Source organism: Dicentrarchus labrax, unplaced genomic scaffold (assembly GCF_905237075.1).
Source record: "Dicentrarchus labrax unplaced genomic scaffold, dlabrax2021, whole genome shotgun sequence".
NCBI classification, from domain to species: Eukaryota; Metazoa; Chordata; class Actinopteri; family Moronidae; genus Dicentrarchus; species Dicentrarchus labrax.
The window spans coordinates 21,327,056-21,354,410 of NW_026136704.1; the positions used below are offsets into that span (position 1 = coordinate 21,327,056).

At 42.6% G+C, this 27,355-nt stretch overlaps 2 protein-coding genes across 4 annotated transcripts in view; one reads left to right on the plus strand and one right to left on the minus strand.

The window, feature by feature from the left end:
• Positions 1–1,059: 1,059 nt before the first annotated feature.
• LOC127361782 (alpha-(1,3)-fucosyltransferase 4-like) lies at positions 1,060–9,171 on the minus strand. Its single transcript, XM_051396690.1, has 3 exons — positions 9,076–9,171; positions 8,325–8,429; positions 1,060–3,101 (listed from the first exon to the last, which is right to left on the minus strand). The coding sequence occupies exon 3, from the start codon at positions 2,629–2,631 to the stop codon at positions 1,453–1,455; it is 1,179 nt and encodes a 392-aa protein (XP_051252650.1). The 5' UTR covers positions 2,632–3,101; positions 8,325–8,429; positions 9,076–9,171; the 3' UTR covers positions 1,060–1,452.
• cux1b (cut-like homeobox 1b) overlaps positions 9,129–27,355 on the plus strand; it is a 61,366-nt gene continuing 43,139 nt past the window's right edge. For all 3 annotated transcript variants that reach the window (XM_051396689.1, XM_051396685.1, XM_051396686.1), the window contains exons 1-2: positions 9,129–9,256; positions 26,764–26,874. In XM_051396689.1, coding sequence (XP_051252649.1) covers positions 9,194–9,256; positions 26,764–26,874 — 174 coding nt within the window. In that variant the 5' untranslated portion in view covers positions 9,129–9,193. The remainder of the gene's footprint in view (positions 9,257–26,763; positions 26,875–27,355) is intronic.

The following is a 27,355-nucleotide window of genomic DNA, read 5'->3' on the forward strand; positions in this document are numbered from 1 at the left end:
GAGGGGTCTGGCTGTTCTGGCCGTCTGAAAGCATTATTGCTGATAGACGTCAGTGGTTTCAACAGCTGCTGAGGCATCAGCTCATTACGGGGAGCAACATTACTCGCTGCCCCTCTGCCTGCAGGAAATGTCTCATTTGACAGCACAAAGCGTTAATTCTGTGTCAGGGCACTAACACAGAGGTGTAAATTTAAATGATCCACATCACAGCTTCTGATTCCTATCAAGTGACTCCTGAAGCTTTTTGTAAAAAAAAACACAGGCACACATGTTAACCACCTCCTTTCCGCCTATTTTTCTAAGCCATACAATATATAAAGGGATAAAAACATCAGCAAAATGGGCATAGCTGTGTGGACTTAATGAACACTATGAGTGTTTGTACAGTTGTCTCACTCTCTAACAAGATGTGTCAGAGAAGAGCTTTGGGGTCTAACGACACCTTTAAGGTCATTCAGCGAGGCCTCTGAGTGCAAACAGGGTTGTAATCAACCCGTTAATGATGTGCAGACACAAATCAAGGGGTCGGAGTCCTATTTTAGGGATCTGTGACTTGCTATGACACGAGCATCAGCCATGTATGGCATTAAAATAATAGTAGATCAGATCCAGGGATGCTATGATTAACATGATTTAGTGTTAACCCCTCAGGTACGCACGTAAGAGACATATGCAGGCAGATGTTGATGTACTTTCTGGGGATGGTGTCTATATTTCCTCCCTGAATCAAACACACACACACACACACACACACTCACTCTAAATACATTAATTAACTGCCCTTGATTTCCATTTCAGTACTGTGCAAAAGTCACCTTGCAGAGATCTGAAACTTGTACCGCAGTTAACATTTTACCATATTCATCACCATCATTTGTCAGTAAGTTGTTTTGTAGCACCATAATTTTGCATGATGCTTAAGTTGAAATGGGGGGAGGTTGACAACAATAAATACTAGCCGTTTACTGGGAGCAATCATCTGAAGCAGGTCTTGTCTCTGCAAGCTGAATTTCTTAGTGTAATGCAATCAGTGGTTGCCTTAAAACACACCCAACAATGTAAAAGAGAAATAACAATACTGTGCTTTTAATGTTGTATGGAGTGTTAAACCTTCCTTAAGCTGTACAGTACAAATAAAACCAACATGACTTGACTCAACATAAAATATAAAGTATAATTTGTAATATGACAGATCACCATCACCAAAACACCATCAAATGATGACAATGAGAGAAGAGTTCATAGGAAAAATAACTTTACTCAATGAATCAAAAATCATCATTCTCAGTTATCACCTAGTCGAATTAAAGTCGTATAAATTAAACAATCATGGTCGATTATAAATAGATTTCTGTTGTAAACTTTGAAAGGTCATCAGGTGGGCAGTGAGTCTGGTTACACATTATCTTTCAGCTTTATCATCAGTTCAGTTCTGCTGCTTCAGGTGTTTTTTCACGAGTGAAACCAGCGTCTCAAGTCTCTGACCACATCAGTCCTGCCTCTGGTCCTCCTCACCGCCCTGCAGGCCGTGCAGTAGTGTTCAGCCCAGAAGGTGGGCTGGTGCACGCTGTAGCTCCCTCTCCAGTCCAGGTGCCGCCTCAGCCGGGCCGGGTTGCGCCTCAGCATCAGCAGGTACCGGGCCAGCTCCCGCGCTGTGGGGAAGTCGTCCACGTGGATGAAGGCCTCTGGAGGCAGGAAGCGCTCATAGTTCTGCCTGGACGGACCCAGGACCACCGGGACGGCACCGGCCCGCACTGCGTTCCACAGTTTTTCCGTGATGTAGTCGGTGTGCTGCGAGTTCTCCAGCGCCAGGTAGAACTGGTAACGTCCGAGCAGCCGCACCACACTGCCGCCGCCGCTGTCCTCCGGTAACGGCCGGCCGGCGCGCCCGAACACATCCACCTGGATGTACCGGCGGAGCTGGTGGTAGAAGGCCACGCGCGCATGAGACTCCGACCAGTTGCTGATGACCCAGGCCAGGAGGCGGGGTCGGGGGCGGTGTGAGCGCGGGGGTGTGTGGAGCGGGTGCGCAAAGCGGTTCTGGAGACCCCTGGTTCTGTGTTCATTGGGGACCAGATACCCGTACGGCAGGAATATATCTGAGTCTGTCCGGTAGGTCATTGTGAGGTTGAAAACATCCTCAAAACGCCACAGACTGGACGTGTGAGAGGGGGACTCGTAGTTCAACCATATCCACTTTTGCGCACGTGGCCGCGGTTCCGGTGGTAGATCGGCGCTGCCGGTGGCAACCTCCCGGTGGTGGATGATCACGGCGTCCGCCTCCGGGTACGCGCGCCAGTCGTCGGTGAGCGTGCACCCGCCGATCTGATAGAGCGCAAAGCAGTCCGGAATTTTGCGGTACCGACCGAAAGGATAGGTCCATATCAGGAGCGTCACCGCGCGGTTCTCCTCAGAGACGACCGGTTCCAGCGTGAGCGGGTCCGGTAGGTGGAGTAGGCAGACTCCCAGGAACAACAAGAAACCGACGGTGGCCGCGCACACAGAGGAACAGGTCCTTTTGCGAACAAGTGCACAACATCTTTCCCGCTGGGACGAACCTGAGCGCCTGTTTGCTCTGTGCGCCGTTATCGTGGAGCGGCCCGTTGCTCTCCAGTGAGCCACAACTCCCATCGACACCCTTCACCCTGCAGTTCCCCCCCAGTTAAAACCTCGTATGATCAGTTTTGTTCCTTTTTTTGTCCACTGCACTTGTATTAAAACTTTTTTTCAGGAAAAGTAGTCCCTCCGTCCCTCCGTCCCTGCAGCCGGCTGGCACACCTTAATGCCCTACTTTAACAGTCAGGAGAGATAAGGAATGCGTCGGGTTAAACAATGGAGCCTGCAATGGTCTACCAAATTTGCCATTGTTGTCGCCTGTCCTACATGTTCTTCAGTAGTGTCAGCTTATGTCACCCTGTCGTCTTGGTCCAAACAGAGTAAAAATAAACACATTTGCAGCAGTGCTGTATGCTCCAAAAAATTTGACGTGGCAGCGTTGGTCCAGGGTCCTGTTACCGGTGAAAGGCGCTTTTGTGAGGCCTGCTGGCCTCCCAGGCTCTTTTAGGTTGAGTAAACACTTTGGCCCTGGGCGCGGTGTCCTGCTGATGGAATAAGCAGAGGTCATTTTTTAAAAGAACAAGACATATTTTTCATTTAGCTTACTCTGTTTGTATAAAGGCATATTCACACAGGATGGAGGCCAGAGGGTCAAATCAGAGGGGTTGGTGTTTGGAGAAGTGGCATTACTGGAGCCTAATTTTGGAGTTTTTACGGCCACTAAACTCACTCTAAATTAATCAGCAAATAGTTACTTAGATTTTATGGATTGACTAAAAAAATATTTTTATACATATCAAGTTAATAAACCAGAATAGAGCAGCCTCAATCTCCCATTTATCCCTCTACAAACGCTACACGTGTTATTCACCACTAGGTGTCTCCCTACACAAACAGAAAGCTGCCCTGTGAGGTCTCCTGTGCAGCCTGTGCAGTGTAGACATATTTGGATTTTTCTCAAAACATGCATGTTTAATTTGGCCAATGAATAAACATTTCAGCTGTAAATTAGGCAGGCAGCAGCGGGGCTTTGAAAAGGTTTGTCTTGAATGTTTTATTTATTAGATATGACCTAGCATTGCAACACCCTCTAACCAGAAATCTTAATAAATGACTCACAGCTTTTTAATTTGGTGATCTAACCCTAAACAAATAGAGGAATAAAAAACAACACAGTCAGACAGTGACACATTACTCTCTGTGTAAGAGGATCAGCCATCCAGGTCGAACGCATTCTGATCACAACTAATGAAAAAATGATGAGGTGGCGGGTCTGGAAATCCTGCACTGTGTGTTGTGTCTCATCTCTGGTGGGCAGGAAAAACACGGCGTGACTGGGACAACATTATTCCTCCCCACAGACACAGAGTATGTCATGAAGTCTGAATGTGAGCGGAAAAAAATGGCAGACAAGGAGGAGTGGGAGGAGATGAAGCAAGAAGCATGTGTGTCTCCACTGGGTCCTCCTCCTTCCTGTTACATCCATTCACTTTTCTTCACCATGGAGCAAAAAAAAAAAAAGAAATCTTCTTTGTGTGTTTGTGTGCGTGCGTGCGTGTGTGTGACTAGTTATCCCCATAAGAGGTTTTGTATTCTTTCTGCATTATTTATCCTCCCTTTCATCTGAACAGTTCTATTTTCAGCCAATCATTTAATGTCCTGCCCGGGGTTATCTTGAGTTGGGAAGAAGCACGGCAAACTCATAAGTTATGGATACATGGTGAGGCTCAACATTATAAACACATGTATGTCTTTCCTCAGAAATAGCAGAGGTGGCTGAGGTCAGGAAATGACACATAGGAATGGGTTTTGTTTGTCTTCCTTCAGCTCTCTCTTGTTTAGTTCAATCCTTTTTGTTTTCCTTTCTAGGCAGCACAAAACCATGCAAATGTTGCTGGAATTGTGCTATAATTAAAGTTACGCTGATTGCCGATATGGTGACATTTTGTTCAGCTCAAATTATAACCAGGGTGATACACAAAGCTTGGCATTTATGTTTGCTTCATTTTTACTCTTCTCTCTTGCTCGAAAAAGTCATCAAGCTCTTTCATGTGCTGTTGCAGACCTTGAAAAATCTTCATGGAGGGATCAATATCGCATCTTCCTCTTTTTCAAACATCACTGCAGCATGTGTACATGCAGGGAGGATGGAAAAACTGACACAAGGGCTTCTCAGGTCACTTTATATGGACAATGTAAGTGGAATGCACTAAAAAAACAACATTTTGTAGACATTACACATCTTTGTCTCTAGTTTTGTACTATTTCCAAGCCCATGTTTACTACTATCTTCCTGTTTGTCAAAAGTATTACCACTGTCTATCTGTAGTGTTTTTGTGTGTGTGTGTGTGTGTGTGTGTGTGTGTGTGTGTGTGTGTGTGAATCATACCAGCACAGAGAGAAGCATTCAGTTTTTGATGGGACCCACAGGTCTTCACTCATCTTCCCTATTGATTTTCTCTTGCTTTCCTTTTTGCACTCCCAGGGGATGGGATGTCTCAATTGGTCCCGCCCGGTGAAGGAGAGTGTGAGCGATAGACAAACAGATAGAAGATGAGGGACAAGAGCAAGGGGGGAAAAGAACGAAGGGAAAGAACGTAGAGAGAAAAAGAGGAGGAAGCGGGCAGGAGGGGCTTGCGAGCTCCCTGATCACAGAGGCCCTCGCTGACCCTTGACCTTGATCATGACCTCAGAGGTTACCACAAAGGTCAGAGGTTGTGTGAAAGTGCCACTGCGGCGATTCACTCCACTGCTGGGTGATGATGATCTTATGCAGCCTCCCCAGCCTGTCTGACATGATCAGTGTTGCTCTCTGCCTGCGGCTCCCAAGGGCCACACATCCATCTCCAACCCAGCCACACAAGGCCCGCTAAAAGCACCTTGCAGGCAGAGTCAATGAGCAGGAGGAAAAGGGACACAAACAGAGAAAAGTGGGAAAGCTAAAGGACAGAAAGGCTGTTTTATTTTATACCCTGTAGCTCCGTCGGGTATAAGATCTAGTTGTATAATGGCACTGACACAAAGAATGTGTGGTTATTTCTGTATATTTAAACTTTACCCAAATGTACATGAACTGATGAGGATTTTTAAAGACTAAAATGTGTATGCTCCAACATGTTCCTTCTGCTGTCCTTGTCAGGAACAATTTATTTCATCCTCTCTAATTTTACCATAGAGTGTAATAAAAAAGACTCCTCTCATGTCATTTATGCCAGGCATGCATGAGCCTCTGTAGCAGGAACACGATAATTTGTAGGTGGATTGATAACTCAGACTCTTGCTTATTCCGACTTACACTGTGTACCCCCTACTGCTTCAAAGTAATCCAGAGTCTATGAAGCTGCAGTCAAATCCTTATGGAGATATTGTGTCCTGAAATTCAGAGAGTCTGAGAGGAGCGTCTGGCAGTGCAAAATCAACTGATTTGTAATGTTAAAGGCAACGTTTGCATTAAGGTGATATTACTAAATTTACTGGATACATTCTTGCATTAAATGTGGAGGGACTGTGTACAGAAATGAATTGGTAGAGTCATGTGTGAAGCAGAAATTAACCAGAAATAAAAAAAAAAAAAAAAAGGTGATTCACCTTCATTAGTTATAGAGACCAAAAATATTTGAAGGTCTCCCTGGAGACTAAACATGATTCTGTTGTTATGTGTTTTAGGTGAGAGCTAAGATGAAGTCCATTTCATGTTTTCTTTTTCAGTGTGTGATGATTCAAGAGCTGCATTTCTTTCTCTTTTTTTTGTTTCAGTAAAATGTCCTTCATGGCATCCTTTGAATGGCTGAGTATTAAAAACTTTTAGGGAGGGAAGAAATACTGTAAAGGTTATTTGTTTGCAATGTAATGTTATATGGTTGTTCATGTCTAACACCGCTGCTACAGTATTTCTGCTGGATGTGCATGTTGACACAATAAATAACATAACAAAGTATCACCTTACGTTATTTAAAACATTTAATCGTTGTGTTTAAAATCCAAAGTAAAAAGTCAGCAGTGTTAAATAATTATAGAACATTTCTCAATACAATTAAGACGCCGTTCGGAGCTACTTTCACTTCTCCTTATTGACAAGATATTGTTGACTGTTTCATAGTAATATCATTGGCACAAAAATGTATCATGATCCTTTTAGCTGTGTGTTTTCTTTGTGTAAGAGTAATAGAAAACTATACAAACACACGGACACACTGCAGAGCTACTGAACCCGTACGGATTATCTCAGACCTGTATTTCTGGTTTGGCTTAATGATAGGTAGCATCACAAGTCATGCAGGCCAAGCCAAGGAAACACTGATTAACATGGCGGAAAGGGAACAAAACGAGAGGATTAAACACAGGATCTATCGGTTCATATACAGTATTTTTGTCTTAAAAAGTAATAATTATGTATGTCATAATGCAGACAGTTGCTCATGTTTTAAAAAAGAATTAGTAACTGACACAGATAGCGACCTGAATCATGCTGCTTTTATCACAGTAAAATGCTTTAACCAGTGGTTGTTATTTGTTGTATACAGTGTAATTCAGTACATTTTATTAAAAGCATGTGACCAGGTATCAGGGCCAAACTAAAGCCAGTCTTTAATTCACTGTATTATGTCTATAAATGAAGTATAAAATAAGGCAAAGCTATTGAGACTACATATCAGTAGAGAGCACTGAGCACCATTCATACTGTAGAAGGGGGTCACACAAACAGCTTCAAATCAAATCAAGTAATGGCCTGAAAGTTGAGCTAATTCAAAGCACAAAAATGCCTACCTTTGTATCCACACACATGCAGTGAAAGAGGCGTTATTATCTATGGCAAATTCTTGTGTTATTTTTAGTGAATGCAATTAAAGTGCAATGGCTGTAAAGAAATGAAAATGATTGGGGAGAAAAAAAAAATAAAACTAAATATTTTTATAAAAGGCTGCTGGGGCTCTGAGCATTCAAGAAAAAAATAAAAAATAACAACTCACTAAGTGTGAATGCAGGCGTGGATTTTCCAGGCCTCACAAGTCACTCGACGAGTCACATTTGGGAACCCACAAAAAGCTAAAAATGAATGCGACGTGTACAACAGATGTGTTACCCTGATAAACCTGAGGAACTCGGATCCGGCTTTGGTGTGCAGAGCAATTGGAGGCTGAAGCTGAGGCGTGATGGTGTTTTTAAGGTGCACAGTTTGACACAAGGAATTTAAGGCACTCCATATATACAGTGTAATTACACTTTCTTTGCATATCCACAAGCTGTAGGGGGGTCAGAGGACATGGTCAGCAGGAGTGATGCCTTCAGGAGTGTTGCTCAAGGTCACTTCAACAACAGATATGTATGCACATTGACAGTCTAACCACTGGGCTGCCCTGCTGCCGTAGTCATCTGACTGGATTAAAAACATCTTATTTGAATAACAAATGGCAAGAGAATGAGAATATCTCACTTACTTTCTTGTTCATATTACTGTACATTGAGAAAATCATATGAATCTATCTTGTGCCAAGTGTAAGTCCACTCCATCTTTTACCCATTCTTAAATGGCCAAATTCAGCAGGTCCACAGCAGTCCTGCTTCCTTGCATATGCTGACTGTGAACACTAGATCCACCCTTTCAATAAAAATACATGTATTATGAAACTAAAATTATTGTGGTTGATTTCTAATATTGATTAGAGCTGAATGCTTTGTTTTAACTATCCAGACATACACATTTAGCCCGGATTCTATTCTCAACAAATAACATCCTAATTAATTATATTTGGTTTAAATATATTTACCTTTTATTGATTTATTTTTTTGGGATTGTCCTTCATGAACGTCCATAATGATCCAAAACAGAAGCCTTTCACCTGGATCAGTCAGAAACATCTATAAAACACAAACTATGTATCATAAAATAAATGTAAGTTTCGTTTCATGTATTAAATGTTTGCAGTTTAAACAGAAATGGTGTAAATTTGCACTTTCAAAAAGGGAGCTTGAGTTTGGCAACATGCAATAGGTTCATCGATTTTTTATTCCTAAATCTGACAGTCATGCTGATTTTTGGAGGAGCAATGATTATTGATTAAATAAATGAGTATATGTGGGTCCACACCATCCTCTTGCTCAGCCCGTACACAGCTCAGATTAAACACTAGTCCCTGAATGCTCCCCTGGTGGGATTTATTTATATATTTATATATTTTAGATATGGCTTCCAAGTAGAGCCTCCTGGCATTATATTTTTTGTGTGATCTTTACTCTCCATAATACATAAAAAAGATCTCTCACACACACATACACCACATACTACACACACACACACAAAGCAAACAACATTAAAAACATGGACTCAATCGGGCGCTGGCGATTTCCGCGCGTGTGTGTGTGTGTAAACGTGATAAAAAATAAAAGAGTAATTTAACGCCAGTTCGGTTATTTACCTGTAATATCTGAATGTTGATAAAAAGCTATTTAAGCAATTATAATGGCGTTATTAAGGCAACACTCCTGCGCGCTGACTCCGGTCCGTACGCCGGCTGTTACCTGGGGTGAGCGGTGGGAGTGATCCGGTCCGGGTGTTGCGGCCGCCCGGTCCTCTCCACTGAACTCCAACCCCCGCGCTCTCTATCAGCATCTCATTCCTGTCTCAATATGTCTCAAGATGGCGGCCAATGCAGGATCGATGTTTCAATATTGGAAGCGCTTTGACTTACAACAACTACAGGTCAGTTCAACCTCTGTTTAAATCGCCTATCCTCCATTCGCTTCGGCTGTCTCGTCTCTTTCGGCCGCTGTGTTTTGTGTTTTTTTCCCGGCCGCCGTCTCGTAGGTGTTTCGGAAGAGAATTCAAGACCTCTTCCTCACATTGATGAAAGTGGCTCTCTCGCTGATCAGAAATTGATCCTCTTTGTTCAATTCAACATCGATCGGACACTGCAACTGGGCAAGCCGGGGCGACGCCGCGGGGATGCGCCGACATAAAAACAAAACAGCGGGGCTTTTGGCGGAGAGCTTTCGGACTAGCTTATCTTTTTATTGCGTGTTGTTCAACTTTTACCGGAGCGAGTAGCCGTAGTTAGCCCGACGCTGTAGCCGCTGTAAGGTTGGATAATTTAGGGGGAAAAAAAATAAGTGCGACTCATTATACGGTGGCGCTGTGGTGACACCGACCGTTGAGACGGGCAGCTCAGACACACAACAACCGCGTTGCTAGTGTGTGTTTTTCTCCGCTTTTAGCTGTCAGATAATCGGTAAGTTTTATTTGAAGGCGGATGAAAACATTAGCAACCTTATCGGCTAACGGGGAACCGGGGTTTGGAGCAGTTTTATACCGAAGTCGTCTTCGTGCTTTATGGTTGATCAACTCGGTTTTTTTTTTTTTTTTTTTTTTTCGGTTTCCCCTGACGGCAATTATACACAGTGAGGGTTTTTTTTTTTTTACACAGACATTTGCCACGTCTGTGAAAGTGGACGGGACGGGGACAGTGTTTGTGGACGCGGTGCAGTTTATAATAAAATGGTAGTAGATATATATATATATATATATATATATATATATATATATATATGAAAAAAAAGATCATGACCTTGTTGATTGTGATGAACTCCAGAAATGCCACTAATCTCGGCGTGCACGGGAGGAGATCAATGGCACAGTAAAAGGATAAGAGGGGGGAAATATTGGGCCTATTCACTCTGTGTGTGTGTGTGTGTGTGTGAGAGAATATTGCCTGTGTGTGTATATTAGAGCCGTGTTTGACCTATCACAAGACATGTAGACAATGGCACTGTTGTGTTTTCCACTGGCATTTAACGTGCATTGCTGAATTTCAAATCACAATTTATGAATATTAGCAGCCCCAGTCGCCGTCGTCATTAACATAAGATTGCATTATGTAGGCTAGCTTTTCAATTGTTCATACATTATTTTGTGAATTGCACAGGCTTGGGATTTAAACTTTTATTTAGGTCATGATGCCCCTATGACTGGATAGACAAAAGGACAGTGAACAAGTCTTCCCAGCGGGCTTTGTGTCGCACTTATGCCACATCATCAAGGCTTCACTTCTCCTATTTATTTGATCCCGTTTGGTCCTCCTACTCTTGCCCCCTTGTTCATGCATTATGTAAAAAAAATTGAGACTGCTTTCTCTTTTCTTTCCTCACTATCTATCTCCCACCCCCTTCCTGCCGCCACCACCACCACCACCCCCCCTCCACCCCCAATCTTTCTCTCCCTCACCTCCCCCTCCCCTCCTTTTTAATTTTTTTTCTTCCTCTCTCTTCCCTGGCCCTTCACCCTGCTTTCACCCATTTCGCCCTGTTAGAAGAACTGGTGTGTGTGTGTGTGTGTGTGTGTGTGTGTGTGTGTGTGTGTGTGTGTGTGTGTGTGTGTGTGTGTGAGAATTTGTCTGAGATCAGTCTTTTTCGTAGATTGACTGCCAGCACGGACAGTGAAGGCACTGCCAGCAGCCAGGACATGAAAAATGCATCGCATAAGTTTGTGATAAGGCCCTGGGTAATTATGGCAAAGGCCCCTATCACAAGCGATTAGTCAGGACAGTGAATCTGAGCGTGTGCAAAAAGCCTGGCGGTTGGCAGGCCTGTCTGCAGGATAGGAATCAGTCGGAGCTTGTGTGTTTTTGTGTGTGTGCTTTTGTGTGTGTGTGTGTGTGTGTGTGTGTGTGTGTGTGCTTGTGTGTGCGTGTGTGCTTGTGTGTGCTTGTGTGTGTGCGGAACTGCTCAGAACATTCACTGTCTATTATTGATGACATCTTATTTACTCTCCCTCCCACTGAGAGGCTCCTAGAGGAAAGCCTTCAGAGAAGAACATTTTTTTTTTCCCTTATCCTGTTTCTGAGGATAATTTGGGGTTAGTATGATATGATCGTGGTCTACACATGGCCTTGTCAGCCAATTGCTTTCTCATTTGCCTCTTCCTTGTGATCGAACGGACAGTGTGCACTTAGATTCACAGTCTGTGTTGTCTGTGTGAGAAGCACCAGCAAAGGAATGTTTTTCTTTTTTTGTGTGTCTGTTTCTTTTGATGATGAAAATCCAACCCAACCTAGATGTCAGTAGCTTTAAGCCATCATAGCGTCTATTCCTCAGGCTCCCAACTGCTGATGTTCATTAAAATCCTATTTGATCAGTGTGTCCCATTCCCTGTGTGAGAAACTAGCTAGGTGGTTGTTACAGGACAGAGAGTGCTTTGAAACAGCACAGCGAGCTGTTAACTTGTCTTTTCTGCATGCTTTTTTTTCCTCCCTTTTTCTCCCCCACCACCACCACCACCACCACTACAAACACAAATGGGTGCAACAGTGATGCTTTTAGCAAGGTCTCGCACACTTGCAAAATGGATCAGTGATTCAGAGATGATGGCAGGGTGACAGTGAATTACAGATGGAGGAGGTTTTAACGTCTGTAATCCCTGTCCGTCCATTACAGAGTTGAGTTTCTTTAGAGGGGATCATCACTCTTCTCTCCTGTTGTTGTTTTTTTTTTTTTTCTTTCCTTTTTTTTTTTTGACCCAGTCAAGCAGTTTGCTGGAACATTGTGTTTCTACTTGGGAGCAACGAGAGATTGCGCTTCATTACGGGCAAACCTTAATAAGATATGAGTGAATAGCTGAGCCTAAACCTATACTTTATATTTTCTGTGCAAGCTTCGTAAAATTAAGAACAGACCTTTTCTGTTATACACAATTCCCAATTTAGGCCTAATAGCCTACATCTCACCTCATAACATTTCTTGGAACAAAGCATCCCAGAGCCATTTTGAAAAATAGTTCACTATGTGAGTGTACAGATAAATAGTGACTTAGGTGAAAACCGATCTACAGCCTGTTCTTATTCACCACCTCCTAATGGGTAAATTTAGGAAAAGGGTTTTGTAAGCTGATCCCAGAGCTGTGGTCAGTGGCAACCTGAGTGGTTTAAATCTCTCAGCGACTGGCCCACTGTTGTCTGTAGGAGTTTTAGTGTTAATTTATGAGCTGGTTGTCTGAACTCACTGGTGGGATATTTTTACCCCTCTGTTGCTGCACAGGCTGGGGGAGCATAGAGGAAGGGGCATCACGTCATGCTTTTACTGTAGCCAACCGCTTCTCTGCCCAGTGACAAAACCTGGCATTGGGACTGAGGTTTCACTGTGTGTTGGTGGGTGGTGAGCGACTAAGCATGAGTCAGAGAGCGGGATGAGTGCATGTCAGGTCTTTGGTCTGCCCTCGGTCTACTTTGGTCAGGGCTATGTCATCCCACTTTCTAAGAGGTTATAGTGTGTCCTTATGAGTGATAAACTCCATAGGACTGAGAGGAATGTGCAGCTCTCAGAAACCTGAAGGAAAAAAAAACACAACTTCTCATCTACCTTATCAGTGGCTAATTCTCAGCGGAGGCCCATACTCCCCAACTCTTCAGTGATTTAGTGTACTTCACACTCGGGCTCAGTTTCTTCACCCTCCCTCGGCTTCGAGGAGTGTCTACACTGGATTTTACTCTCTAAAAGTTGATATCAGACTATTTAATGAAATCATTTTACCGTGCATTGTAAAATAAATTTTGACCAGTCTTGTCTGATAAACAAACAAAAGATAAAAAGCATTTAACAGAAGTCTAAAAATAGGGGTACCCAAACAGATGGAGTCAGCAGCTCTTAATGCAGGCTTTATGCAAAAGTGTGTGACAGACATGCTTCCTTATAAACCTTGAAGATGTGGATGTCTCTTGTTATGATAAAAATATCCCATATTTCTGTTTTTGTTTCCTCAATTTGTGGTTTTAGATAAAAAAAAAAAAAAACATTTAATACGGCTGGATTTTATTTGAACAGCTTGTAGTTAAGATGGTCCAAATGTTAATATAAGATGCAAATATTGTAATATAAAATATCAGAATAGACATCCTTAATAATAATCCTGGGCATAATAATTAGTAGTATTGTCAGTTAATTACTGTGAAGGCATATTTTTTACCCCAAGAAAATGAAGTTTTTAGTTTTTTTAAAAATTTAATTCATAAATATTTTGTTACAATGTTTTGCAGAGGTTATATACTGAAACGTGCCTGAATAAACTTGGCCAACTCACACCATAGACAGTAGCGGTACTTTTTCTTTCAATGACTGTTCTTGCACTTTGAAATGAATCATCACAACTGATTGCACAACAAACTTATAAGCAATTTACTTTGCAGTGTTCCTCCACAGGCCGATTGTGAACATCACAATATATTAGAGGGGTTACAGCTCATGTGAATTTCTACGTCTGGCTTCTGTTAAAGCATATATACTGCTTTCACCTCACCTTGTAATTTTTTACTTTATGGTGTATAACAAAATATATTTTATGTCTTGGTATGCTCACTCAGTACCTAATTTAAATCTAGTAATTTGTGTCAACTGTGCTGTTCTTTACAGGCTACAGTCTGCACTGTTGCTGGGATTACTAACGTGTTACAACTTAACATCGTCTTACAAAAATATCACATATCTTTAGTTATGGTAATATTCTGTAAAACTTAATCGTGCATATTGCTTTCACACTCCCTACCACATAATACTAAAACACTTATACGCTAATGTAACTACACCGACAAAACTTCTACCCAACTCCAGCAACAAGAGCACAGGGGGCAGTTTCCAGAGACCTATTTTCAAGTGGCAGGCATTATTTACAGACCCACTTGGAGTCTCTCTCACCTACAGCATCATAGAGTTTCACCGTATCTCATGACAGAAGCATCCATTATTCTGCTGCTCTGTATTCCAGCAGAGAGAGCTTGGGCTTCAGTGACTGGACACTTCTCTTTAGGCTCACTTTGGAATATACTGGCGGGTTTCCACTTGTAAGTTTGAGGATGATGCCCATGTTATTTAAAAATCAAGCGTACACTTGAAACAGTGCCTCCAAGGCCGATGTAATATTGTATTGTCTATTGTTCATCTTGTAATATTAAGCCTACGGTTTTCAGTAAACACAAATCTTTCATTCCCAAGGGAAAAAATGTCTGTTCTCGTCCATAGTTGACTGGTAAAGTAAGAATGCGCACACAGCGAGGTGCAGACCAGCAGTGGGCTCAGATCCAGGCTCTAATACGTGCAACAAAACAATCCAGTGGCGCACTCTTTTCTTATTGCTTCTGTTTTTTTTTATCTTTCTACTTGTCTACTTCATGTTTTCAGCTTTCTCACAATCATTAATGTGAGCCGATTTGAATGCCAAGTTGCCAGCGTTTTATTACATAGTACCTGTTTTTTTTTTTTTCTCAGAGGCATGTGACCTACAAATGATTAAACCGGATTGACTGTTATATTATAGTCATTCACAACATGTTTTGCCCAGTGTATTGTAGTAGGGCCTAGCTAACAATGATTTTAGAGTTGCAACTGAAGATTATTTTTGATTATTCACTACATGTTATGTTCTTGATTAATTAATTATTTTTTTCTGGTCTATAAAATGTCATATGTATGTCAAATGTTGTAAAAAAAAACAACAACAACAACATGACAATTTCCAGCCCAAGATAGGTAATATATTTAAAACACAGAAAAGCAAAAGTCCTCACAGCTACAGCACTGGAATCAATGACAGTTTGGCTTTTTTACTAGAAAAACATTTAATCAGTTGTCAAAATTGTTGCCAATTAATCATCTGACATTTGAGTCATTTATTTTTCAGTAATAGATCATTCTGTCCCATATTTTCCATTCTCCAGAGTAATTTTACACTACACATGCAGTACACGAAGATTAGGGTGAAGTGATGAAACCGAAGAAATGTGTGGCGAGAATAACTTTGAATAATGACAACTTTGGTGAAAAAAGGGACTTAAAGCAGCCGAGGAAATTCGAGCTTTTAGAAACCATTGATTGGTTGTTAAGGTGCAGATTTCTGATGACCCAGCAAGGCGAGCCTGGATGAGATTTGCAGTGTTTTGAGGAGTTAAACAAGATGTTAACATGGAAATATAAACAGAGGCAATGGACCAGAAAACGAAACGGAGTCCCATTTCCACAAGGTACCACAATGTGATAATTTAGACCAACTGCAGACGGTCACACAGTGGGGGCCAGTGTTAGAAACATTTTTGACAAGTTTGGCTGAGCACACTGCTGAGTTTGAAGCTAATGCAGAGCTTCATTTTGTTCAACAAACGTGTCTGTCGGAATAACCCTGCAAAATTTTGTTCCTGCAGCAAATACTCTGTGGCCCTCAGTGTCTGGTGTAGCCAAGCTTATTGGTGAACCACTTGCCCTACCTAATTTTAGTGTTGTTTATCTCGCTGTTATCAAGGAGTCGGGGCTAAATAAGGCCTGAGGATCCTTATGTGCAGACCTCAACCCATGACTCCAGTATCAGTGTCCTGTTAGATCATTGACCATAGGTATTGAATTCTAATAGGCCTATTGGTGTGTCCTAATGGGTCAAGTATTGAATTATGATATTGGCATGGGCTGATGGTCTCAGGATTGAATTATGATATTGGTGTGCTGCAGGCTAATGGTTCTTAGTATTGAATTATGATATTGGTGCACTTTGATGGTGTAGGGATTGAATTATGATATGGCTTGCTATCTGCTAATAGCTCACTCTGTGTAATTTTCAATGTCAATCATGGCTTCAGTTGCTAGATCCATAGCCGGCCTTCAAGCTCAGCCCATCAGTCACTTCAGATGGGAACAGCCTTCAACCTTTAGCCTCAGCTCACACAGTCCAGTTTCTGTTACTCCCCCAGTTGCTTTTGTCTAGTATTCAGGTCATCCTTGAGTTTAGGTTTTGCTACTTATTATTATTTAAAGAAATTAGGATTTAATGCGAATAATGCAAAGGTGCAAAGTTTATTGATTATTATTTTACATCGCCTTGTAAATCCTGTCTTTTACCTTTTTCTGAAATAAAGGATGGAACCAACTTTCACATGCCACCCTCACAGCTATAAAGTGACGAGATGTTTGATGGTTTAATGTGTGTGTGTGTGTGTGTGTGTGTGTGTGTGTGTGTGTGTGTGGGGGTGTGGGTTTGGCATTTTTCACACACCACATTGTGTTATAAAGAGCCTAATGTTAAAGTAATGGAACTGTAATGGCCCTGGATCTGGAGCTAACTTCATTTCTGTTAGTGTCCACACCTTTGCAGTGTTTATGTTGAGCTCATTCCCATTTTTGTAGTTTAAAAGCAACCAGAGCTGTGATGGTCCTGCTGCCAGCTCACAGAGTAAATGGACGGCCTGCTTCTGTGTCAGCCCTCTAAAAATAACACAGACTGCTGGCTGGGCTCAGCAGAAAACTACCACCGATTATGATGATTCAACTACCCTGTATTCACAGGTGCGTGTATGTGTCTGTTGGATGGGGGTGGTTTATGCTTAACAAATTGTTCTCTGCAGTATGCTATTCACTGGTCTAGTTTTACGTTTTAGGGTTGGTGAACTTTGCTCTCTCAGAGGAACTTAGAAACTGCTGAGGAACTGCTTATGTGTATTTTCAGATTTTTAGGTATAATGATTTAAGGAAAGAACAGCTAGTTAAGTTTAGTGAACAAAGATCAGATTTAATGCTGTTATTACTGCACAGGCTTTGCCTAATGCATGATTAATAAATGTAGGACTGGTCTCTGGCTTTGTCTACCAAAAACATGGAAAATTCCATACAAATGACACAGTCCTGTATCTGTTAAGTCCATTGGACGTCCTCAGACGATACCTTAACCTCTCCCTGACATTTGACCTGAGCAGATGTCAGACTGGAGCCAGGGTTCAGAGGTGGTCTGACCCTGTAGACCCCAGTATGACTTGGGCTGTCTGACTGGCCTAACCCTTTCGAGCTAACAGATGATGACTTTTACCATCTGTCTTGCCTTTTAACAGGTCCAGCCTCCTTGAACTTGAACTTGTTTGAATGTGGAAAGCAGAAAAAAAAGGAGAAAATTGTCTCACAATTAACCAAGACTGTTTTCCTATGTTTATGCATTTTATTTTTAACGGATGACCAAATGTGTAGCCACTTTCGAACTTTAGTCTTTTTTTTTTTTTAAACTTATTTTTGAATAATTTATGAGTTCCTGCTTGAGTTGGCAGAGTCTTTGTGTGCCACAATTTTAAAAGTGTAAAACTGGATATACATTGCTAAGCTCTGTGGCCTGCCATCTCATTTTTAAAAGTGAGAGTTGTCCTCTTGAGGAAGGGGGAAGGGGGAAGGGGGAAGGGACTATGTGTTTAGTAGACACAGGCTCATCCGCTGACTGCTGTCTGACCCTGAGTTCAGCGGTATGGTTATTAATAGGCCCAGAGGCCTCAACTTCCAGGAGGCCCTCTGATCAGCTCCAGATGTGGAATGAGAGAGGACAATTCTACGTTAGCCTATCCATGTTTCACATGAAGCAGAAAGTAGGGAGATAGGCATTTGGTGAGACTGATAAAGAGAGAGGGAGGGAGGAAGGGAGGGAGGAAGGGAGGGACAGGAGACCTTTCCACAGCAGGAGTGTGTTTTGTGAGTCTTTGTTTTCATGTGTGTGTGTTTTTTTTTCGTTTATTACACTCTCTGCCCTCAGACCAAAAGACCATAAAAACGTATGGCATCACCATGGTGACCATAATAACTACCTATAAAACAGCGTGTAAACTGTGAAATAAGACAAACAGACCAGAACAGCCCTGGCTGGCTGGCTGGCTGACTGAATGGCTGCCTTCCGCCATAAAACTATTTGAGAGCCAGACTGAAGGAATGCCTTGGAGGCTGCTGTGGCTGTCACGACACATGAAAGGATTAGGCTCTGTGTTTTATCTCCTCTTTATCTGATGGTAATGGATAAGCTGAGTGTAGCCTATCATCTGACGCTTGGGCAGGGGGTTTGATGTTTTAGTAGGGTGACGGTTTGTTGAGTTGACCGCTTTGGTCTATTGATTGCTGTTTGATGGTTTTGATATGTAGGCTGTGTGGAACAGGTCAAGTCTTTTATGCAGTGAAGGCTCCAAATAGCTTTTAGCTGTCCTTCACTCCCCCCATTACTCCAGTGGTTCGTTTGATGTTTGGATCAATCAATAGAAAGAGCCTGAGCTCTTACACATGCTCCATCCTACTTCCCACTGAGCTCAATTCCTCTTCCTTCATTGTGCAGGCTTTATATCATATTCTCTCAACACAGAATAAATGATATAATTACAACCCATTACATAGCCTAATGCAAGCTAATTATTCTGTCATTACTGTAAGGATTAGCTATGCTCATTCTCTCTTTCTCACTGTGTTTCTCTGCCTTCTCTCAAAAGTCGTGCAAGCAGAGCAGAAAACTCTTACTCATAAAGGCTGAGTAAGACTTAGCCCCGGGACATGCTCTGTTGACGTTGATCGTATAGACCATGGGTGTCAAACTCAGTCAGAAGGCTAGGCCATGTTAGCAAATAGTGACAGCATGGGCTGGACCCATTAAAGAGTCTAGATATAGCTAACCTAATGGGGCATTTTGATATATGCTTTTGATTTGCGTCAAACGGAACACGTCGCTTTTATAGGCTGTGGCACAACTCCTGCTGATGTGTCATCATCAGGCATCTAGAAAATTACTGGATACAACAGATAGACACGGCTAAATTAAAACGTGGAAAAGGGCATCATGCAGAGCAGGGATTCAATGTACCAGAGGCACATGAGAGTGATGCAGACCCTTTTTCACCGTCCTGTAACTGTGCCAATAGCATGAAGCTGCTTGTAGTCCTTAAATGGAAGTCTAAGTGAATTACTACAAATCAAATAGGCTAACGAATTGAGAACAGATCAGATCTTAACTGAATTAGAGCAACTTTGAACACAGCACATTGTCAAGGGTCATAGACTTTCTAGGCCACAAAGATTAGCCTGCATACGAGTGTAGGATGATGAGTGGATGTCTGCAACGTCGCTAGCCTGCACCTGTGACCCTGTCATTATCCACCAATGGTTACTTGTATGTTCATTTGATGTCACATAAACTAATAACAGCGGTGTCAATTGTTGCCCGAGTCCTTGGGACCCAGGCTTATATATGTGCTACAGGGCCTGGAGAGCCCCACTCTGCTCTCAGACTTGATTAATCCCTATCGCCCCTCTCCATGATCGCAGTTTCCATTTTTTAGCCCGTATCTGTGCACTCATCCCCTCCCCAATCTCCTCTCACTGGCACAGAATGGCTTCCTGGCAGAATGGAGGCATTAATTCAGGGATGAGAGGTGTGATACTCTCTTCCTCTCTCTCTCTGGTTCTCTCTCTCTCTCTCTCTCTCTCTCTCTCTCTCTCTCTCTCTCTCTCTCTCTCTCTCTCTCTCTCTCTCTCTGTGCTCTGTTTGTAATGCGTGGCCTTTATCGTAGCTGAAACAGCTCACTACCCTCTGATCCTATCTCAGATCTCAATATCCTAGCCGTTCCACCCTGTAAACGCAGGGATGAAAAATCTTGCCCTTTCACCAATGCATTACACCCTAGCATATCGCCATACCCCTCTCCTCCCATTGCACCCTCCACACCACTCACCCTTTGTGACACAGGCCTCCAGCTAAATTCGAACTCCGCAAAATGAGACCAAGTGAGCTGCACTTCCTCCATGCCAGAAACCATCTTAGTCTCATTATATTTGTATTTAGGCTCAGTCCTGGCCTCTGAAACCCCTTTGTCAGACAATAGGTCGGGCAAAATAATGACTAGCTCTCAGTAAGCTTCAGGAGAGTTAAGGCTTGGATGTTGGGGAGATAAAACAACAACCAGTCTCTCAGCAGAGAAACATGGATCAATACAAACGAGGCTGCGGTGTAAAAAGGCTGTTTTTGATCCAGGCTTGCGTCAGCGTCAGTGAGGTGAGTCTTGACAGCTCCTGTGCTGTTGGTAGATATGGATCTGTGTTCAAAAAAAGGAGCAAAACGCTCAGGGACCACAAGCGTCTTGTTAGGCTGTGGAGAGTGGTAGGCTGACCCCCCGCCCCCAACCGCTCTGCACACAAACACAGATGCACACATAGCCTAGTTGCACAAACACATATACACAAAAGTGTTTAGGCCTCAGTTGTCACAGAAAAACTATTGTGTTAGCTTGTGGTTAAGAAAACTTTGCGGCTTTTACTCCAGTGGGTGAGAGGAAAAGCAAAAACGGAGATTCAGGAGGATATGACTTGCGTCTTCAAACCCTGTGTGGTTTGAGAAGACGGTGTCTGCTGGCACACTTAAAGTTGTGCACCCTGCTATGTCAAAGGTAGGAAGGCAGACAGGCAGCCAGAATTGTAGTCTGTTATCTGTGCTGCTGTTGTGCTGTGTTTTGAGGGGGCGTGCCTGTGATCTATGATCATGTACCGTGTCGTTGTAGCAAGCGTGGCTGTCGCTCCTGACTGAGCCGCCACCCCACGACTCCACCCCCACACAGTGGGTTTGGCATACAGAACAGTCAGCCGCATAGGAGGTGAAACGCTGCGAGGGGAGATGGAGGGGGAGTTTCAGAGGTAGGCCTCGTAGATTTCAGATAAGACATCTTTCCAGACGCCTTTACTGTTTACTATCATAACCACATAACAGCCTCAGACATGTCAGAGATAAAAGCAAAGATTAGTGACTGTAGTGGCAGGACAGAAAACTTCATCTCTTAAACATCTGTGTCATCTTGCCAAGCACAGAGACTGTAAAAAGGCTTCTCACTTTTGTAATGCACACAGAAAAGTTTTTTATTTTAAAATATTAGCCTCTTCTGTAGTGTGAGTAATACGGTGTTAGCATTACAAAGAAGAAGTGAATGTATTTTTGTCTGTCTCTATGCCTGGCTTGAATTCAAGAGTGGTACTCCATTAGATTAATGTGTAAAACATGCACTGAATGTGGGGCAGTTAACCTACATTGTGTTTGGACTAAAGGAGTAGTGGCAGACTACTTGGCATGTGTGACTGCAGAGTAGGCGTAAACAAAGTGTTTCTAGCGGTTACAGTCCCAATTATTCTACAGAGAATGAGATCTGAAGCAAATCCTTGTGTGGTGTTTCTCTTCTCCTGTGTGCACTCCCGGTCACCGTGGCAGCACAGACGGCAGCTGCAGATTGACTTCATACTGTGTACATAACAATAACTTTGTTGTCATTCCACCAGCCTATCTGTCTCGGCATCGTCGGAGCGTGAGGGCATAAGGAATTCCATGAAGTTTTGATACCTCAATTAAAGTGCGTCTGTCTCCTGTTATCTCATTTAGTCTGTAGTCGATATGATTGGCATAATCAGACATGCCTGATTGGTGCCTCCCATTTAATTAATCAGTCTCACTGTATCATCACCTGTGGCTCATTAGAGTAATTAGAGCGAATTAGTCAGATAGAAGGCCTCTCTCTGCCTGCAGACGAGTGGAAGGAATTTCATTAGGAGAGATGAACACACACATACACCTTGGGTCTGATGGCCAGTGGTAATAGGATTTGTTTACCCGTGACTGTTATCAGTGATTAGTATTATTGCCACAGTGGTAAGACGGAGAGATACTCATTTTCGTTTGGCGCAGCCTCCCCTCCTAGCTGCGAACATATCTCAGCATGCCAAATTTCGCTGGGCGAACATGTTAGCAGACTTCCTCTTTTGACTTCAAAAGAATGTGGAAAGACTGGGCTCCCCAAGTTACTGCAGCGGCCTGTCTGTGCATTCATGTGAGAGCACACGCGTGTGGAGCAGTGTGCGGGAGGCTTCTTGGCCAAGTCGGTGTTGAAGTCTCTCTAGGGAGTGTTGGCAATCTGTTCCAATCGTCTTTACAGCTGACCAGACGACCAAATGAACCAGGACAGGGACTGCTGCTGTGGGCCAGTCCAGCCAAGCCAAGCAGGGCTGTTACAGCAATCACACAGACATTACAGCCCACTTAATGCTCCCCTGCACACACCATATTCCATCGTCTGCTAAACTAGACAGTGCAGTCCTAACCAGCCATAGCCAGATTTAAAAATAGTGCTGGAGATAATGTGTATGGTTAAATGAATTAATTCACCAGTAAATTAAACTGTTTTTGAGATTTGAAAAGTAAAATGTTTCGAAGTCAGGCCAAGGAGAGCCAGAGAGTGCTGACTTTTTAATGCATGTTGCTTGGTGCACTACAGGCCTTACATCAACACAAGTACTGGTATTTGCATTTTGCCGATGCAATTAATCATATTTCTTGTCATTACATTAACCGTGTATTGTGAAATATAGACCCCGTTTTAATTAGCATGTTTTGGGGATTTTGATAGTTTCTTTGTTCATATCTTTGCTCCTTGTCAAACATTTTAATTTGGAAGGTTTATCAAACAAGCATGATGTCAATCATTGATGACAAACGTAATGGAAAGAAAATCCCAGTGGTATGCCAGATGGCAGAGCCCCTGTTGAGCAGTCTTGCCTAAAGTTAACAGTAATCCCCTCCAAAAGTTTAGAGCTTGATGAAGCCAACAAAATAGCTGAATTGACTTGCTGTCAGTTGATACTTCTCAATAAATTCCCCATGTAATACATGAATTTAAATTTAGTTAGGGATTTATTGATATTGAAACACTTTTTCAATGTTTTACAAGCCATTTTTGCACTACTGGCCTCTTTGTCCAAACTGAAGCATGCAAACGCTCTAACCAATCCTTTTGGCTGCACATGGTGTTGCCGTTTTTGGTCACTGTCATGACTTTAGATGGATAGTGACAGATGCCACCATTCCAGTCATTATAAAAATGAAAGGTCTTTCTGTTTAGCCAATAGCCATCTATTAATTTAGCTATCTGCTATCTTTAGCCACGACAGTAATATAAACTGCGATGTGGGTGTTAGCAAGTATCAGGTAGCTCGACCAATTGGGCACTGACAGTCCTCACTGCAAAGAATTCAAACAGGTCATCCGAAGTATTTATCAGATTTAATCGTTAGTTGTGCCATTGTATTCCCATACAATATTTTATATGTGTGTGTGTGTGTGTGTGTGTGTGTGTGTGTGTGTGTGTGTGTGTGTGTGTGTGTGTGTGTGTGTGTGTGTGTGTGTGTGTGTGTTCTTGTGAAGTTGCATCTGTTGGTCCTATGTACATGTTCTGAAAACAGTTTCAGAGGAACTGTAGTTAGTTAGTTTGACACCATGAGTACATATTAAGCCACTGAAAAATAAAATTGTTGCATTGGCAAAAGTCTGTGTCAAACACTTTGTAGGTTAAATTTTGTTTTTAGGAACCCCGCCCAACTCTAAAAATGTTTTTGTAAAAATCTCCTGTGTTTCTAGTTTGAGTATGCACCTTTGTAACACGTAAACTGACCACAGTTTTATTTAAGAACCCACGTTCTACATAAACAGAATTCAACAGAGCAAATACGAACAAGTTTGTTCAGTGTTTTACTAATGGTGCTTAGATATGACAGATTATTGTATTTAAAATGGGAATAGTATTGGTCTCCTAAAAGTCAGTAAGACTTGGTGTGTGTGTGTGTGTGTGTGTGTGTGTGTGTGTGTGTGTGTGTGTGTGTGTGTGTGTGTGTGTGTGTGTGTGTGTGTGTGTGTGTGTGTGTGTGTGTGTGTGTGTGTGTGTGTGTGTGTGTGTGTGAGAACAAGGGGCAGGCAGCATTGTGCACTTTCGGATGTTACGCTCTATCAGCAAGAAGAGTGTAAAGTCTGCCCGGGTCTGCTGATGTGGGCAGGGAGTTTGCTGCATAGTCAAAACCTGACTGGGTCTGAGGGTTTCTTTTTTTTTTTTTTCTAACTGAGACCATGCCCATAATTACTTGCCCACTTGGCATTGAATCAATCCTCTTCCATGTGTGATGTGTTTATTTAGCTTAGCAGTGAGAATTTTTTTTGGGAGTGAGGATTTGGTAACACATTGGGATATATGCAGGGTTTTGGAAAGGGATTGGACAGAATCAAGGGCGTCAGGGATTGGCACATGACCTCCTAAAGCAGAACCCTAGTGGAAGATTGTGGTTATTTCAGGTTTGCTCAGAAACGGAGCTCATTAATCAATTTATATGAATAGATGGCCTTATTGTGTAAAATTCCTCCGACTTTTGGATAACTCTATTTAGTTGAAAATAGATTTACATAAAGTTTTCTCAGACTCATTTCCATAACAAAGAGCATTCTGGTTAGTTTAATAAAGAAGGTATTGTTTACAAGGTTATTATATAAACTTAGAGGTAATGTTCTTATTTCTATAAACCCAGAGCTGAGACATAGATGGTGCAAACGCTGTAATGCAAACCAAACGTTATTAAGTTTTAATTAACTTAGTCAAACTCAAACTATTCTTCAAGTTGGATGCACTTAATTGTATCCTGAGGTGCGTAACACACACACACACACACACACACACACACACACACACACACACACACACACACACACACACACACACACACACAAATAATAAATCTGTCAGTTCTCATGAAATTTTCCTTGATCTGTGATTCAGATTCATGTACTAGATTTTAGATTTTCAAAATTAATTCCTGGTATTTAATGGCACAGTTTGGATGATTAATGACATGATCTCCTTGCTTTTGGGATATACCTGGTTGCTGGCTGCTTGTTTTCTGATTTCAGGTCAGGCTTTAAATTGTTCCAAATGTGTTCCACAGATTTATTATCTTTGAATGATTTTGGAAAGTAAGCCTCAAGGCCTAATCCATCATATTGTGATTAATATCTGCCAGTGACTAAGATCTGTTAATATCTTGAACCAACTGGGCCTTATATTCTTGTTCCTGTAGCTAATCTTTACCAATATAATAATTACACCTCTATTCATGAACTAGAGCATTCATTTTTTGACAATTAATTTAACATGATTAAAATTTATTAGGTTCCTCCTTTCATCAAGCGTTGCACAAGCTTCTACGCACGCTCGAATTCACTAACAGATAGTGCAGCTGCTCCATGGCCATGGGCAGACAGGCTGCTACATCAACTGCTCCATGGGCAGCGAGAGCAAGATGGCATGTAAGCAAGTGAGCAATTTTATTTTTTATTTTTTTACTTTTTTTTCCTCAAACATCCTGTACTACTGCTTGAAATCCATTGCAGAGGACAGTCAACCAACATTTGTTATATTTTTTTATGGTTTGTGGATAAAACGAGATCACGGCTGGTCAGGGAATTGAACTTAATGCTGATGGGGGGGGAAAATCTCCTAATTAGTACTTGATCACACTATTTCTTTAGAGGGTTGTATTTTCTTGTGTGTGTTCGGGGGGGTGTAGGCGATATGGGGCGGTGGGCATGTGTGCGTGAGTGTGTTTTGGGACCTTGTCAGCAGACTGAGCCACAAGGGCCCCTGTGGTAATGTGTGTATTAAATGATTAGTGTGTTAGTTAGCATAACGGCCCTTCAGCAGCGTTTAATCACTCTCAGGGGTGGGCGGCCTCACAGGAGGTGGATGGGAGGGGTGGGAGAAGAGAAGGGGGGAGGCGGAGTAAAGGGAGAAGAGAGAGATTTAAACGGAGGAGAAGGTACTGCTGGTTGAATGAGTGAGTGGATGATCTGTAGCGAGTACGGAAAAAATGAGGGGGGGAAGAAAAAGGAGTGAGCGTGACAGAAGGCAAGAATCCAACAGAAACATAATCCAGCAACACTCACACACTCAGCAGAGAGAGATACAATCTTTACAAGGCCCGAACGTCTTGTTAATGTCAGCACTTGGCCCATCATCTGGAACAGGTCCCATAAATAGCTATTAATAACAATGCAAAATGGATGTGGATAAAGGCGGGCCCTGCCTCAGCCTTGACAACACTGCTGTTGTTGATAATTGTTCTGTTGTCGTTGTTATGTGGGGAGGGGAGGGGTCGTCTGGTGCAGACAGTCAATAATTGTTGCGAACTGCGTGTGTGTGTAGTAGTAGTAGTAGTAGTAGTCTATTGCTACAGAGGTTGTCATGCTCGACACACTGGTGACTGATTGACTGACAGGCTGAATGGCTCGGATATTGCTTGCGCTGGTAGCAGATCAAACTACTGGTGTAGACGGGTTTTCCTTGGCGGGACAACGCCGTTGTGGTTCTGTTTTCTGCCTCTGCTGCCACAACATACTGGCCAAGTTCAGCTGAGGCAGGATGGGTAGTCAGCAGCATGCCAGATGGGTCAAGGAGTCTGCTGTCTAGTCGGAAAACATCGCCTGTCTTCTTATCCTGAGTGATAACAATGATGCTGATTATAATGACAGTATCAGTAATTGTTAGTATGATAAAAATGAGCAGCTCTCCTCTTAGCACACTAACAAAAGTTGTGTTTGTTTTTCAGAAAGAACTAGACGCCACCGCCACACAGCTTGCCAACAGACAGGACGAGAGCGAACAGACCAGGAAGAAACTAATCGACCTGAGCCGCGAATTCAAGAAGAACACACCAGAGGTGAGAAAATCATATATTCACGGACGCACACCAACACACAGCCACGCATATATCCCGCGATTCTTTTGACAATCGCAGTTTGCCTCAGTGTTTCTCTGTGTCTCTTCTCTTCTTCATAAATGTGGCGGTGATTATTTACTGAGAAAGCAGGGGAGGAGTAGACGGCATAGAGATGCGGGCTTGGCTCCCAAAAATAGTCTCTCCATTAGTTTCCCTGAAATCCTAAAGAGACAAAACAGAAAACCCCTCAGGAGTTTGTATTATCTGACCTAGTTTTTTATGCGTGCAGAAAGTGTGGTCTGTGAGTGTGTATGTGAGAGAGAAAGGAGAGAGAAAGACAGAGAGAGAGAGAAAGAGAAGCAGAGCAGGAGGGAGAGAAAGAAAGAGTGTGACAACACTACTAAGTGGGATCAGGAGGGAATTCTGTCCTGTTCCTGTGTTCCCATCACTCCTCCTGGGAATATTTGTTTCATCTCTGTTA